The sequence below is a fragment of the Perca flavescens genome, chromosome 15 (genome assembly GCF_004354835.1).
Source record: "Perca flavescens isolate YP-PL-M2 chromosome 15, PFLA_1.0, whole genome shotgun sequence".
In the NCBI taxonomy this organism is placed as follows: Eukaryota; Metazoa; Chordata; class Actinopteri; order Perciformes; family Percidae; genus Perca; species Perca flavescens.
The window spans coordinates 34,274,309-34,289,048 of NC_041345.1; the positions used below are offsets into that span (position 1 = coordinate 34,274,309).

The window sequence follows — 14,740 nt, forward strand, 5'->3', positions numbered from 1 at the left end:
AAAAAATAACACAGATGATTCAACACAACGTGCTTCGGAAGTACAACAAAAGATCGAATTTATACTTTCATTGAATTTTGGGTGTTTTGTTAAGTTTTTTAGCATAAAAAAACCCTGAAATGTTTTGAAACGTATGAATGTATCCCAACTGAACGTTGACCCTTCTGTGATTTTCCTTTAATATTAGTCTAAGTAATTCATAGTTTCTGCTTTTTTAACTCAAGAATTATGTATAATTTCCTATAAATAAGGTTTTGTATTGACCATGAATTCCAAAAAGAAGTAGTAAGTGTAAAACTAGTTATGAGTTGGTGTTGGTGGTGTTCATACATGGTTGTGAAAAGAAGTGTTTAACATTAACAAAGCGCCATAAAACATTGAATAAAGCACCAAAAGTGTCGGAAAAAGACACAAATATATCAGAAAAAGTGTTGATTTTCAGTTTTGACCGGGAGGACGGTGCATGATCAAATGGAAGCCAACACAAGGTTTAAAGGCTCCTTCAGGGACAATTTACAGATCCATTAGCTGTTAAGTTAATGCATCATCCGTTGCTAGGCAGAGTTGAGCTGTAACGCAAACTGCTAAGTAAAGAGAGCAGACAGGAGGGATTCAATGTTCGTAATTGAAACTTGATCCATTTCTGTGGGACATGTCAGCTGATGAAGGGAAGGAAATGTGTGACCAACACATGAACACAATGTGCAGAAATATGTGGATAAAATACGTGAACATGTAAAAGTGATGTTTGATTATTCAAAAGCCTTCTGTGTGACCTGTTGTGATGTCATGACCTCCTCCTGCCTGTCAATCAGATCAGACCGATAGAGTTTAAATCAGTGAGATGCATTTCTGCTTCAAGCCTCTGTCCTGTTGCTAAAAGTGGTAAAATTAATAAAAGTTAATTTCAAATGTACTGGTGTGTCTTTCTTATGTACATGATCTTTAGCCTCCTGTCAAAGTTAACCCTTTTCACATAAAGTTTCTATATCAGAACATTTGGGTTTCTTTCTAAAAAATTGTCCAAAATAATAACGTGGATGGTTCCTTACAACACTCTTCATGAGATAAATAAATCATCAGTTTATTACTTTAATTGAATATGGGTGTTTTATTCAATTTTATAGCATTTGAAGAAAAAAACCTATTAAAGAACGCAGAAACAAAACAACAAAAACATTGTTAAAAGTGATAAAAAACTTGAGAAAAAACATTAGCAAAACTTACTTCAAGCGGGCCAGAGCTCGGGTTAGTTTCTTGTGTTAGCAGGCCACGCCATGTTGTACCCGGTTAGTACGGAGCAATCACACCAGGTAAACTAACCCGACTTTGGGGTCAAACGTGCTTGTGTGAGCGCATCTAAGTGATGTCAGAGAAGTTCAAAATTTGACATTTACATCTATACACCTATGTGGGTATTTATTTAGCTAATCTACAGCTGCAGTAATGAGGCATATTATTTTAATATTAACAATGTATCCAGTGGAATGACTGACACATGTATTTACTGTGAAAGGTTATCAGAGTGACAGACACACAGATAAATACCGTCCGAATCTGCATTTCCCTTCAGCTCTATGCAGCCCTTTAGTGTTAGCATTTTTAATCATTTCCCTTCAGCTCTATGCAGCCCTTTAGTGTTAGCATTTTTAATCATTTCCCTTCAGCTCTATGCAGCCCTTTAGTGTTAGCATTTTTAATCATTTCCCTTCAGCTCTATGCAGCATGTTTTGGTTTTACCAAAGTTCTACCAGCTTCACTCATTGTTTAGTCTTTGACCATGCTGGAAATAAGTATTTTCCTTTAGAATGTCATCCTTATCATCTTGATCCAGAAATCAATCAATTAATCAATCAATCTTTGTCTGAAGAAAACAAGACTCTGAATGAATGCTAGAAATCCTAGGTGTCTGCTGGATGTAAAGTAGTATACTAATAATAATAATCTTTATTATAAAAAATGTTTTAAATGTGTTAGTATAAACAGTATATTTGTGTGTGTGTGTGTATTTGTATGTGTGTGTGTATGTGTTTGTGTGTGTGTGTGTCTGTATGTTTGTTTGTGTGTGTGTGTTTGTTTGTGGGTGTGTGTGTGACAGTGTATGTATGTGTAATTTGATGATGTTATTAATGGTCTACTTATGTATCTTTTCATTCTACTTAAATTACATCTGTAAATTAAATCTTTATTTAACAAATGCAATAATGTTTTCATTTACTAGCTACAGATGCATGCCATTTATTATTATTACACTTGTTGCAAAGTCCCCACTAATCACATGGGAATTTGGGTGAATTATGTAAATAACATTCAAATGAGGTCCCCACCAACAATGTTATCTCAGTTTTTTTAGTCCCCACATAGGATGGTCAAGTACTTACTTAATCAATTCAGATGTTTGAAGTCGTGTAACTAACAAAAGCTATGCTGGGTATACCTGATTTTTTACCTGAACTCTAGCACATTTAGAAAGGGTGGTCCCCACAAGTGATTATTTTAAAGTTAGTCCTCATCCAACATGCAAACCAGTATATGTGTGTGTGTGTGCGTGTGTATGTGTGTGTGTGTGTGTGTGTGTGTGTGTGTGTGTGTGTGTTTGTGCGTGTTTTTGTGTGTGTTTGTGTGTGTGTTTGTGTGTGTGTGTACCTTCACTGTCCGGTCTCCTGTTCCTCCTCCGTGTAGGTGAGCTGTTTGGCGTCACCAGCGGCTCCTGAGACGTGGCGTTGGTAAGCTGACGGTAACGACCCCTGGGGGGCGGGGCCAACGGCGCTGCGTCATCTTCTGGAGAGCCACGCACCTGAGTAGCCAACGCCAGGTAGCTTAGCATTAGCTAACATTGGTTAGCATTCATATTTCCAACATAAGGAGTGCAGGGCTCTGATTGGTCTCACCAGGGATGTGTCGAAGGAGAAGGCGGAGCTTCGGGCAGACAGCAGTGAATCAGGGGAGGGGGAGGAGCCTCGCAGGTGGAGTGGAGAGCGGGCCCAGTGTAAGGGACTGTCCTGATAACACACACGCACGAACAAACACACACACGCACACGCACGCATGCACACACACACAAAACACACACACACACAGACAAAATCATCAGAATACAGTAGTATTTTATAGATTATTCTGCAGAGGAAGGACTTTTACGTTGAGTGCTTAAAGTTTATTTTGATGCTGATACTCTGTGTACTTGTACTGTAGTAACAAAGGACTGTACCTTCCTCTCCAGACTGTCGTCTCCCTCCGTGGAGCTCACGCTGTCGCGGTAACGGGACCGGGAGGGGCGGGACCGCCGGGCTTTGACGGACAGCTGGGCTCGGCCTTTCTGGATGCTGTTATCCAGCAGCTCCGTCTCTGGGACCTCGTTCAGGTCTGAAACACACGCACACACACACACACGCACGCAAACGCACGCACGCACACGCACGCACACGCAGACACATATGCATGCATGCACGCACGCACGCATGCACACACACACACGCACACACGTGTAATAGGGTGATTTGATATAGAATTGTTGAGTCAAAGATCAGATCAAGGAGATCAGAATTTAATTCATGAGTAAAGTAAATTTATAAAGTAAATGCTTGTCAAACTTTTTCCTTTCAAGAAGGTAAAGAAAGTTTCTAAAAATGTTTAACATAGTAAATACTAGTTGAGAACATTTGTATATGTAAGCTATAGCTACCTGTTAAAGATTTCGGATTTGTGATCGGTTAGTTTAACCTTTTTGAGAAAACTGATCCGTGATTGATTAGTTATGTCTGCAAGGTCGGAAGCGGGAGCTCTCAGCGCGATGCCTCATTCTCGGTGGAGCTACCGGAGAGAAAGCATCGTTGTCTGAGTGATCATTTCTATCTCGCATTTCCAGGTACGAAAATGAATGTTTATGTGCTTAAACTGTAAGAAATGTGTTAGCGAAATTCTTTGTGCATTTTGGTTGTGTTTTAAATGTTAGAAGCTGTATATTCCTGTTAAGTGCTTAGTGAAATAGTGAAATATTACCAGTCTAACGTGACTCCTAGCGGCCATTACAGAGTGGCGCAGGTGGGACATGAAAGGTACTGGTGGTGTATGTATGCACAGACTCTTAATTACTGGCGCACACAGAGCCTGAAAGTTTAAATGGATGTGTGTAGTAAAAATGACCGTATATTGTAGCTATTTTTGGAAACTGTTCATTGTAAGTAAGAGACTTTACAGAGAAAAAGTTTAAATAATGTTTTGTTTATTTAAAGCATAATTAAGATGTATATGTAAGCTTTTGGTTATATACTATATACTATATGTTCACCTGAAAACGAGTTATTGTTGTAATTGTGCATACAAATATCTTTTTGCATTTATTTTAAATACAATAATTCTCGGTGGAGCTACCGGAGAGAAAGCATCGTTGTCTGAGTGATCATTTCTATCTCGCATTTCCAGGCTGTTACATTTGGAGGCACCGCTGGGATGAATGTGACTAGGGCCAGCTGTCCCTGATAGACGTCCCCGATCATCATTCACCTTTTCACACATCGACAGCCAGGGTGGGCGATGGCGTGTGGTGGTTCTGTGCCTGCCGAGGGGGACTTGCATGCAATTTGAGGTTAACCACGGGTGCCAGGAGAGCTGCGTTTTCCATTCTGCAGAGAAGTAACTTCACCACACTGACATTATCCACGGGTCCAAGATTGAAATGGAGTCCTCGGAGATCGATGACTTGAAGCTTGAAGTTGGTGGTGCTTTGTACATGTTAACGAGAGACAATTTGATCGAAATCTGTGATTTTCTAACGATTGCTGGGTTGGAATTTGAAAAGGTGTCTGGTAAAAGTCGTTCCTTTCTCATTTCATACATCACAATGCATTTAGAGAGAGAAGAGTTAACTAAACTGCAGGATCAGGGCATGGCAGAGTTACTGACACTTAAGGATAAAATTGCCGAGCTGCAACAGGTTGTTAAAAATACAGCACAAAACAAGGTAACCTTAAGTGAAAAACAGACAGATTCTACGGAAGAGCAGGTCGCTCAGACTTCAGAGGATAAGCGATTAGAAAAAGAGATAGAATCATTACAGCTAGCATTAGCATTATCACTGCAGCAGAAAGCAAATAAAACCAGAGAAACAAAAATGCCAGTCAGTGGGGAGGGTAATTGTGTTAACTATGAAAATGCCTCTGCTCAGCAGACCCCCCAGCCTCAGATCTCACTACAGTGGGGTAGATAATTCAAAATATCAGGCCAGATTGGTGAGCCAGGGCAGAAGGATAAACTTACCTTTTCTAGTCTCGCACACCAGATCGAACAAGGCATCAGTAAGGGGTTTCCTGAATTAGAAATAGTTGATGCAGTTATAAGGGCAATAGCACCAGGTTTACAACTGCGTAGCTATCTGGAGGGCAAAACCAACCTTACCTTACCTATCTTGAGGAGGATCCTCAGATCCCATTACCAAGAAAAAGGAGCAACAGAACTGTACAAGCAGCTCATGTCGGAAGTTCAAAGTACTAAGGAAACTCCACAACATTTCCTGATACATGCTTTAGACTTGAGGCAAAAGATCCTGTTTGCATCACAAGAAGCAGAATCTGGACTAAGATATGATCCTGTCCTTGTGCAAAGTATGTTTCTCCATACTGTCTTAACAGGCCTTCAAAGTGAGAGCATTAGAAGCGATCTCCAGCCGTACCTGCAGCAAACGACAACAAGTGACGAGCTGCTCCTTGAGAAACTCAATATTGCCTGCTCCAACGAAACAGAAAGACAAAACAAAAAGAAACTACTTGCTCAACAGCGACCAACCACTGTGCAAGCTATCCAGTCTCCTGATACACCTGCCAATAAAAAAGGTAAAAATGTGGATTCAGAACGTCCAAGCAACTTCCAGTCGGATGTGTTAAACGAACTGAGAGAAATGCGTTCTGACATGGCCACATTGAAAAACTTAAGCGCTGAAGTTGCACAAATCAGAGAGTCAATTCAACAGCCTAACTCACCACAGACACAGTATCTGACCGCACCTGTAGTGCAGGAATGTGCCCCACCTTCTCATATTCAGTATCCACAACAAAGCTATTGGCCTCCACCAGGACCCGGACGAAGAGGAGACACAGCACAATATCAACAAATGTTTGCTCCACAGCGCTACTATCCCATCCCAAGTCGTTCACGCCGGAGAAAATGTATTGGCTGCCAACAAAGTGGAAGTGAGTATTGCACCCATTGCTACAGATGTGGTAGTTCTGAACACTTTCTCGCTGGTTGCAGAGTGAGAGTAACCACGCAGAACAAGGACAGTTCTTTAAACGAAAGAGGGTTACCCCCACGGGACAGGGAGTAGCCAACAACAGAATAATGTCCCAACGTTATTGCTCTCATTGTGGCATTGCTGAGACAGACCAAAGACTCAGAAGATGTGCATCCTGTAAAAAAGACTTTTACTGTTCAAAAATCTGTCAAGCCGAACATTGGCCAAAACATAAGAAACAATGTAACCAGCATTCTCACCAAAAGGCAAATGTCACCTGCACCAAGAAAGAGGACAGCCAATCTCGCCTTGTAGCTCTTGTAGGCAAACAATGTATTGTTGATTGCTACATACAAGGCCAAAAAACTCGTGCATTGTGGGATACAGGCTCTCAAGTCTGTATTGTTGATGAAAAGTGGAAAAGGAGACATTTTCCAAAAGAAAAATTAAAAGATATCTCTGAATTACTTGATGCATCTGATGATTTGAAAATAACAGCTGCTAATGGACAAAATATGCCTTACATGGGTTTCATTGAAGTCACTTTTGGACTAGCTGCAGAAGGCGCTAACCCCAAAGAACTTGTGGTCCCCATGTTAGTGATGAAAAGTGGAAGACTTTCGCAGCCCATCCTAGGCTACAATGTCATTGAGCAAATAATAAAAATCTGTACTGCAGAACAACTGGATGCTGCAAAAAAAAGAGCAGTTCCATGAGACATTAAAGGCAGCTTTTCCCACTCTCGAGAAAGGAAGTGTTCCAGCCTTCATTGATCTTGTAAAAACTGAACAGCTGTGTGACTACATGGTGAGAACGACAAAAGGGAGAGTCATCGTGCCGAAACACACCTTTGTCCAAATTGACTGCAAAGTGCAAACCTGGCCATTAAAGAAAGACACTACACTTCTCTTCGAGCCTGACCTTAACCCACAATGGGCTGAAGGCCTCGAATTCTGTGAGACTTTGGTGACGATCAGAAGAGGTGTTTCACCGTACATTGTTCTTGATGTGCAAAATCCCACTGATCACGATATTGAGTTATCAGGAAAAACTGTTGTGGGCACAGCACAGCAAGTTCAAGCAGTTTATCCAGCTACCATTTTGGAGAAATCTGATAATCCCCCCCCCAGTCTCAGTGTGTCATGTGAATGCAGATACCAAACAAGTTAATGAGAGCTCATGGGATCCACCAATCGACCTAAGCCATCTGACCGAACCAGAGAGAGAAGTGGTGCAGAACATGCTCCGGGAAGAGTGCTCATGTTTTTCCAAGTCTGATGATGACATCGGACAAATAGAGAAACTGAAATTAAGCATCTCATTGAAAGACATGGATCCAGTGGCACGCACTTACCTGTCAGTACCGAAGCGCCTGTACAAAGAGATGAAAGATTACCTACACAATCTCATTGCACAAGGTTGGGTAAAGAAATCCAACTCATCTTATGCTTCACCAATTGTCTGTGTAAGGAAAAAAGATGGAAGCCTACATCTTTGCATCGACTACAGGGAATTAAACAAGAAGACTCATCCTGATAGACAACCAATTCCTCGAGTGCAGGATATCCTTGACAGTCTTGGTGGCCACTCATGGTTTTCCTTATTAGACCAAGGAAAGGCCTACCATCAAGGTTTTATGGATGAAGACAGCAGGCCTTTGACTGCATTTGTGACTCGATGGGGCTTATACGAATGGATAAGAATCCCATTCGGGCTAATGAATGCACCAGCAGCCTTCCAACGCTGCATGGAGGAGTGTCTGGAGGAAGCGCAAGACAACATCTGTGTCCCTTACTTAGATGACACGCTAGTGTACAGTCAATCATTCGACGACCATGTCAGTCATGTCAGAAAAGTGCTCCAGTTATTGAGGAAATACGGAGTCAAATTAAAGCCCAGCAAATGTGAATTATTCAGACGTAAGGTCCGCTATCTGGGAAGGATTGTTTCAGCTGAAGGGAGTCAAATTGACCCAATTGACACCATTGCTGTGAGAGCTTTGAAAGATAAGAGACCAAGCAACGTAGGAGAGCTACGAGCAATCATGGGCTTATTAAGCTATTACAGGCAGTACATACAAAACTTCTCACGGATAGTGGGGCCACTGTATGACTTGCTGAAAGGGACAACAGAGGACAACAATGTGCCACAAAGTAGGACAAACGTAAGACGTTTCACAGGAAAGGGGAAAGGAGTACCATCATACAAGCAGATTGAGTGGACTGCAGATCATCAACGCATTTTGGAGCGGCTGATAGACTGCCTGGCTGAGCCTCCAGTCCTCGGGTTCCCAGACTTCTCGCAACCGTTCATCTTCCACACAGATGCCTCAAATCAAGGCCTTGGAGCAGTCTTATACCAGCAACAAGATGGCAAACTCCGTGTAATAGCCTACGGTTCCCGTACATTGACTGCTGCTGAGCGGAATTACCATCTCCATTCAGGAAAGTTGGAATTTCTTGCATTAAAACGGGCAATCACAGAAAAATTCAGAGATTACCTGTACTACGCACCAACTTTCACTGTATTTACCGACAACAATCCACTTACATACGTCCTGTCAAGTGCTAAACTCAACGCAACTGGATGTAGATGGGTAGCAGAGCTAGCAGACTTCCATTTTACCATCAGGTATCGTCCTGGGAAAGAAAATGTGGATGCCGATAGCCTGTCAAGAATGCCTTTAGAAGTGGAGGGGATGATGGAACAGTGTGTAGAAGAGCTCACATCAGAATGCATAGCAGCGACAACCCAAGCTGTTGAGACTCAAGACTCCAGTTCACTGTGGGTTTGTTCAGCCCTTTCCTCTCTGCAGTGTTTAAAAGTTAATGCAGACACACAAAAAACATTGTCAATTGCTGAGATCAAACAAGCACAACAAGATGACAAAGACATTGCTCCAATATTGCAGTGCAAATTGGAAGACAAAAAACCGGCAGGACAGGAATTTAAAGCCCTCAGTATGCACAGCAAGTGTCTGCTACGTGAGTGGGAAAGACTTCAAATTGATGAAGATGGTATTCTCCGTAGAAGAACTGCAAACAAAACACAGCTTGTATTACCTGAGCGCTATAAGACCACAGTACTAAAAGAGTTGCATGATGAGATGGGACATCAAGGCATTGATCGAACAACATCACTGATTAGAGATAGATTCTTCTGGCCTTACATGCAAAAGGAAATTGAACATTATGTGGCAAGGACTTGTACCTGTCTGAAACAAAAGACACCATGTAAAGAAACACGGGCACCACTTACCAGTATCATCACAACGCAACCCTTTGAACTTGTGTCGATTGATTTTCTCCACTTGGACAAATGTAAGGGCGGATACGAATATATAATGGTAATCGTTGACCATTTCACCCGTTTTGCCCAGGCTTACGCCACCACCAGTCTGCCAAAACAGTAGCTGATCAAATATTCAACGATTTTGCCCTAAAGTTTGGACTACCAGCACGAATACACCATGATCAAGGCGGTGAGTTTGAAAACCAGCTCTTTGCCCAGTTGAAAAAGAACTGTGGTGTACTTGGATCACGAACAACACCATATCACCCCCAAGGTAATGGGCAAGTCGAACGTTTTAACCGGACGTTGTTACAAATGTTAAGAACACTCACTGAGAGACAGAAGACAAACTGGAAAGAATCCTTGAATAAGTTGATCTACGCATATAATTGTACACGCTGTGATGTAACCGGTTTCTCTCCCTTCTACCTGTTATTCGGAAGATCCCCAAGGTTACCTATTGACCTCCTATTTGGTTTCGCTTCAGAAACAGGGAAAACAGATCACCGAACGTACATGGAGAAATGGAAGCGAGAAATGCAGGAAGCCAATTACATAGTACGAGATAATGTAAAGAAGTCCACAGAGAGAGGTAAAAGACACTATGATGGCAAAGTGAGAACATCAGTCTTGTATCCTGGTGATCGTGTCCTTGTTCGAAATCTGACACCAAGAGGAGGCACTGGGAAGCTCCGTAACCACTGGGAAGAGACTATCCACATTGTGATCCGGCAGGTTGGAGAAAACATCCCAGTTTATGAAATAAAACCTGAACAAGGCAGAGGAAGATCAAGAATCCTACACCGAAACTTGTTATTACCGTGTGATTACTTACCTTTGGACATTCAGCCGAAAGTAGCATCCAAACAAAAGGAAAGTATGGCAGAGATACCTGCAGAAAATGCAGATCAAGATGATGATGAAGAGGAATGTGTCTGCTTCTATAAGCCAGTAGTAGAGCATCAAGTGCCCATTGCAGACAGAACTACTGAACGTGACACACAAAAGGACAGTTACCAAGAGACCCCATCATTGGACATTGATGAGCCTGAACCTAATACAAATGAGGCTGAGATGCAGCAGGAGAATGTATTGTCGGAAGAGGACAATCAGTGTAATGATGAACTACTGGAAGAAGCACAAGATGAGGTTCCAATGTCTCCATACTCAGATCCTGGTGAAAACGAGAGACAAGAACGAAGACGTGACTTACCAAGGAGAGAAAGGCGACCTCCTAAGATCCTCACTTATGATCATCTTGGAACTCCTACATGCTATAGTGTAGCACACATAAATAGAATGCCTTACGAGTATCAGCCCTTACCATATAGAGAAGTTCAGCTAGAAACAGTGTGGATAAATCCATACCAAGTTTATCAACCTTACTGTATGCAGGGATAGTAGGCATAAAATAGACTTGGAATCATGTGTGGTACATCCACGTTTTTTTGTTAAGCTCAGAAAACTCACTACAGGGTTATTACTACCAACACAGTTGACAACTAGGAGATACTAGGTAGTACCTATTTGTTCATAAAGATTGTGATGTCGGGACGACATCTAATTTTGCAGGGGAGTGTGTAATAGGGTGATTTGATATAGAATTGTTGAGTCAAAGATCAGATCAAGGAGATCAGAATTTAATTCATGTGTAAAGTAAATTTATAAAGTAAATGCTTGTTAAACTTTTTCCTTTCAAGAAGGTAAAGAAAGTTTCTAAAAATGTTTAACATAGTAAATACTAGTTGAGAACATTTGTATATGTAAGCTATAGCTACCTGTTAAAGATTTCGGATCTGTGATCGGTTAGTTTAACCTTTTTGAGAAAACTGATCCGTGATTGATTAGTTATGTCTGCAAGGTCGGAAGGGAGTTCTCAGCGCGATGCCTCATTCTCGGTGGAGCTACCGGAGAGAAAGCATCGTTGTCTGAGTGATCATTTCTATCTCGCATTTCCAGGTACGAAAATGAATGTTTATGTGCTTAAACTGTAAGAAATGTGTTAGCGAAATTCTTTGTGCATTTTGGTTGTGTTTTAAATGTTAGAAGCTGTATATTCCTGTTAAGTGCTTAGTGAAATAGTGAAATATTACCAGTCTAACGTGACTCCTAGCGGCCATTACAGAGTGGCGCAGGTGGGACATGAAAGGTACTGGTGGTGTATGTATGCACAGACTCTTAATTACTGGCGCACACAGAGCCTGAAAGTTTAAATGGATGTGTGTAGTAAAAATGACCGTATATTGTAGCTATTTTTGGAAACTGTTCATTGTAAGTAAGAGACTTTACAGAGAAAAAGTTTAAATAATGTTTTGTTTATTTAAAGCATAATTAAGATGTATATGTAAGCTTTTGGTTATATACTATATACTATATGTTCACCTGAAAACGAGTTATTGTTGTAATTGTGCATACAAATATCTTTTTGCATTTATTTTAAATACAACAAATCTCGGTGGAGCTACCGGAGAGAAAGCATCGTTGTCTGAGTGATCATTTCTATCTCGCATTTCCAGACTGTTACACATGCACGCACGCACACATACGCACACACGCACGCATGAGCGTGGGTGTTTAATTGTTTAGAACGCTGTATATTAACAGAGGTGTTCCTTTGCAAGCCTTACGTGTCTCAATTTGAAATATTGTATGTTGTTCTTGCATAATGTGTAACGTTGTTAAGGTTGGAATTGTACAGCTCATAATTATTATATGTTCAGCTGAATTTAGCATGTTGTGTATTGTTGCAGTTAATGTGCAGCAAATTAATCTTTGAACAGTGATAGAGTGTACTATTGAATTTTTAAGTTTTGTATTTGCTTAGTAAGCATTTATTATAACACTGCATTTAAGTCATATATAACAAAACTATAATTTAACCTCTTGATTGTGTTTGTTTTACCTGCTAGGCATGTAATAATTATTACAATCTACATTTTACTGATGTGACGATGTGTGTGTGTCTGTGTTTGTGTGTGTGTGTCTCTCTGTGTGTGTGTGTGTGTGTGTGTGTGTGTGTGTGTGTGTGTGTGTGTGTGTGTGTGTGTGTGTGTCTATGTGTGGTTATGTGTGTGCATGTGTGTGTGTGTGTGAGTCTCTGTGTGTGTGTGTGTGTGTGTGTGTGTGTGTGTGTGTTTATTTATGTGTGTGTGTGTTTGTGTGTGTGTGTGTGTGTGTGTGTCTGTGTGTGTGTGTTTGTGTGTTTGTGTGTGTGTGTGTGTGTGTGTCTCTGTGTGTCTGTGTGTGTGTGTGTGTGTGTGTATATGTGTATGTCTGTGTGTGTGTGTCTGTGTGTGTGTCTGTGTGTGTGCGTGTCTGTCTGTCTCTGCGTGTGTGTGTGTGTGTGTGTGTGCGTGTCTGTCTGTCTCTGCGTGTGTGTGTGTGCGTGTGTGTGTGTGTGTGTGTGTGTGTGTGTGTCTGTGTGTGTGTGTGTGTGTGTGTGTGTGTGTGTCTGTCTCTGCGTGTGTGTGTGTGTCTCTCTGTGTGTGTGTGTGTGTGTGTCTCTGTGTGTATGTGTGTCTCTGTGGTGTGTGATGAATATTTAATGGCAGTCTGAGTGGGAGGATGAAGACTCATTAAGGTGAAAACTTGAAGCATCATCAGAAATAAAGCTGCAGCTGTTAGTGAACAACATTCATTCATTGATTAATGGTTTCATAAACAGAAAGATGATTTAGGAAACACACAGAAATTAAAGTATTTTTTCAAATTCAGTGCAATTCGTGAATTTTTGTCATACATATTCCAACATATTTTAATGATACAGAATCTGTTGGTTGATTATGATTTCTAATCTGAAGTTGTGTGTGTGTGTGTGTGTGTGTGTGTGTGTGTGTGTGTGTGTGTGTATGTTTGTGCGTGTGTATATGTTTGTGCGTGTGTGTGTGTGTGACTCACCAAACACGTTGTCTGTATCGTCCAGGTCGGCAGACATGACTCAGCAGTTTCTGTTCAGAGAGAAAGACACTTAAAGAAAGTTTAACATTTAAACATTTCTTCTGGTTTTCTGTCTTTAAAGGGGTGATAGAATGATTATATAGGATATTTTACACTGTTCCTTAAAGGAACACGCCGACTTATTGGGAATTTATCTTATTCACCGTAACCCCCAGAGTTAGACTAGTCCATACATACCCTTCTCATCTCCGTGTGTGCTGTAATGCTGTCTGACGGCTCCAGCGTCATCAGGCCAGCACAGAACATGCAGGTGAATGGTTCCAGTAATCTTTCTGCTCCGAATAAGTGACAAAATAACACCTACATGTTCCTATTTACATGTTGTGATTTATAGAGTCACAGCGTGTACAAAAACAACGTAACATGAGACACAGCCATCTTCTAACAGTAAACAAACCGGGAACTATATTCTCAGGCGGAAGAATATAGTACTTGGGCGGAGTGATATGCTCGCAGCAAGCCTGTCTGAGAATATAGTTCCTGGTTTGTTTACTGTTAGAAGATGGCTGTGTCTCATGTTACGTTGTTTTTTGTACACGCCAGACTCTACAAATCACAACATGTAAATAGGAACATGTTGCCGTTATTTTGTCACTTTTGTCACAATTCAAGCAGTAGGCTAGTTGGAACCAGTTACCTGCAGGATCTGTGCTAGGCTAAGCTAATGCTGGAACCGTCAGACAGCAGCGTTACAGCACGCCAAGAGATGAGAAGGGTATGTATCCACTTGTCTTACTCTGGGGGTTACGGTGATTAAGCTAAAGTCCCAATAAGTCGGCGTGTTCCTTTAAGGTCTCCTAATGGGGTATGTAACATTGGTTGGGCTGAAAATTGCCCGAATGCTATTTTATTAGGCCCTTAACTACCCTGTGAATATGGCTCTATTTGGAACAAGAGCTTTTCTTCCAAATATGGTATGCTCATGAATATTCAGAATGAGCTACGCGCTGATTGGTTTGAGCAAACTACATAGAAACACATGGGAGACTGACAGCAGGTCTCATTGCAAAGTTATACATTGTTTGTTGGGCTATTACGTTATTAAAATTCACTTCTGAGACTTTTTTAACCGAGAAATCAACTATATAAAGCTCAAATATGGGACGTTTTACGAAAATTGATGGCTTATTGCAAATTTGGTAAGACTGTGTGTCGGAGTTCAGCTGCCGGTGCTGCCTGTGTTGCTGCCTCGCTGCACGGCCTGCCTTCCTTTACACACCCCGGCATGTTCTGAGCTCGATTGAGCTCCGTTACGGCTTGCAG

At 41.3% G+C, this 14,740-nt stretch overlaps 1 protein-coding gene across 1 annotated transcript in view; it reads right to left on the minus strand.

Annotated features, from left to right (window-relative positions):
• Positions 1-10,365, minus strand: part of samd14 (sterile alpha motif domain containing 14) — a 39,149-nt gene extending 28,784 nt beyond the window's left edge. Inside the window, exons 1-8 of the mRNA XM_028600507.1 lie at positions 10,356-10,365; positions 9,440-9,443; positions 7,584-7,601; positions 5,998-6,171; positions 5,260-5,309; positions 3,212-3,366; positions 2,892-3,002; positions 2,647-2,797 (exon numbers count right to left, since the gene is read on the minus strand). Coding sequence (XP_028456308.1) covers positions 2,647-2,797; positions 2,892-3,002; positions 3,212-3,366; positions 5,260-5,309; positions 5,998-6,171; positions 7,584-7,601; positions 9,440-9,443; positions 10,356-10,365 — 673 coding nt within the window. The remainder of the gene's footprint in view (positions 1-2,646; positions 2,798-2,891; positions 3,003-3,211; positions 3,367-5,259; positions 5,310-5,997; positions 6,172-7,583; positions 7,602-9,439; positions 9,444-10,355) is intronic.
• Positions 10,366-14,740: the final 4,375 nt, after the last annotated feature.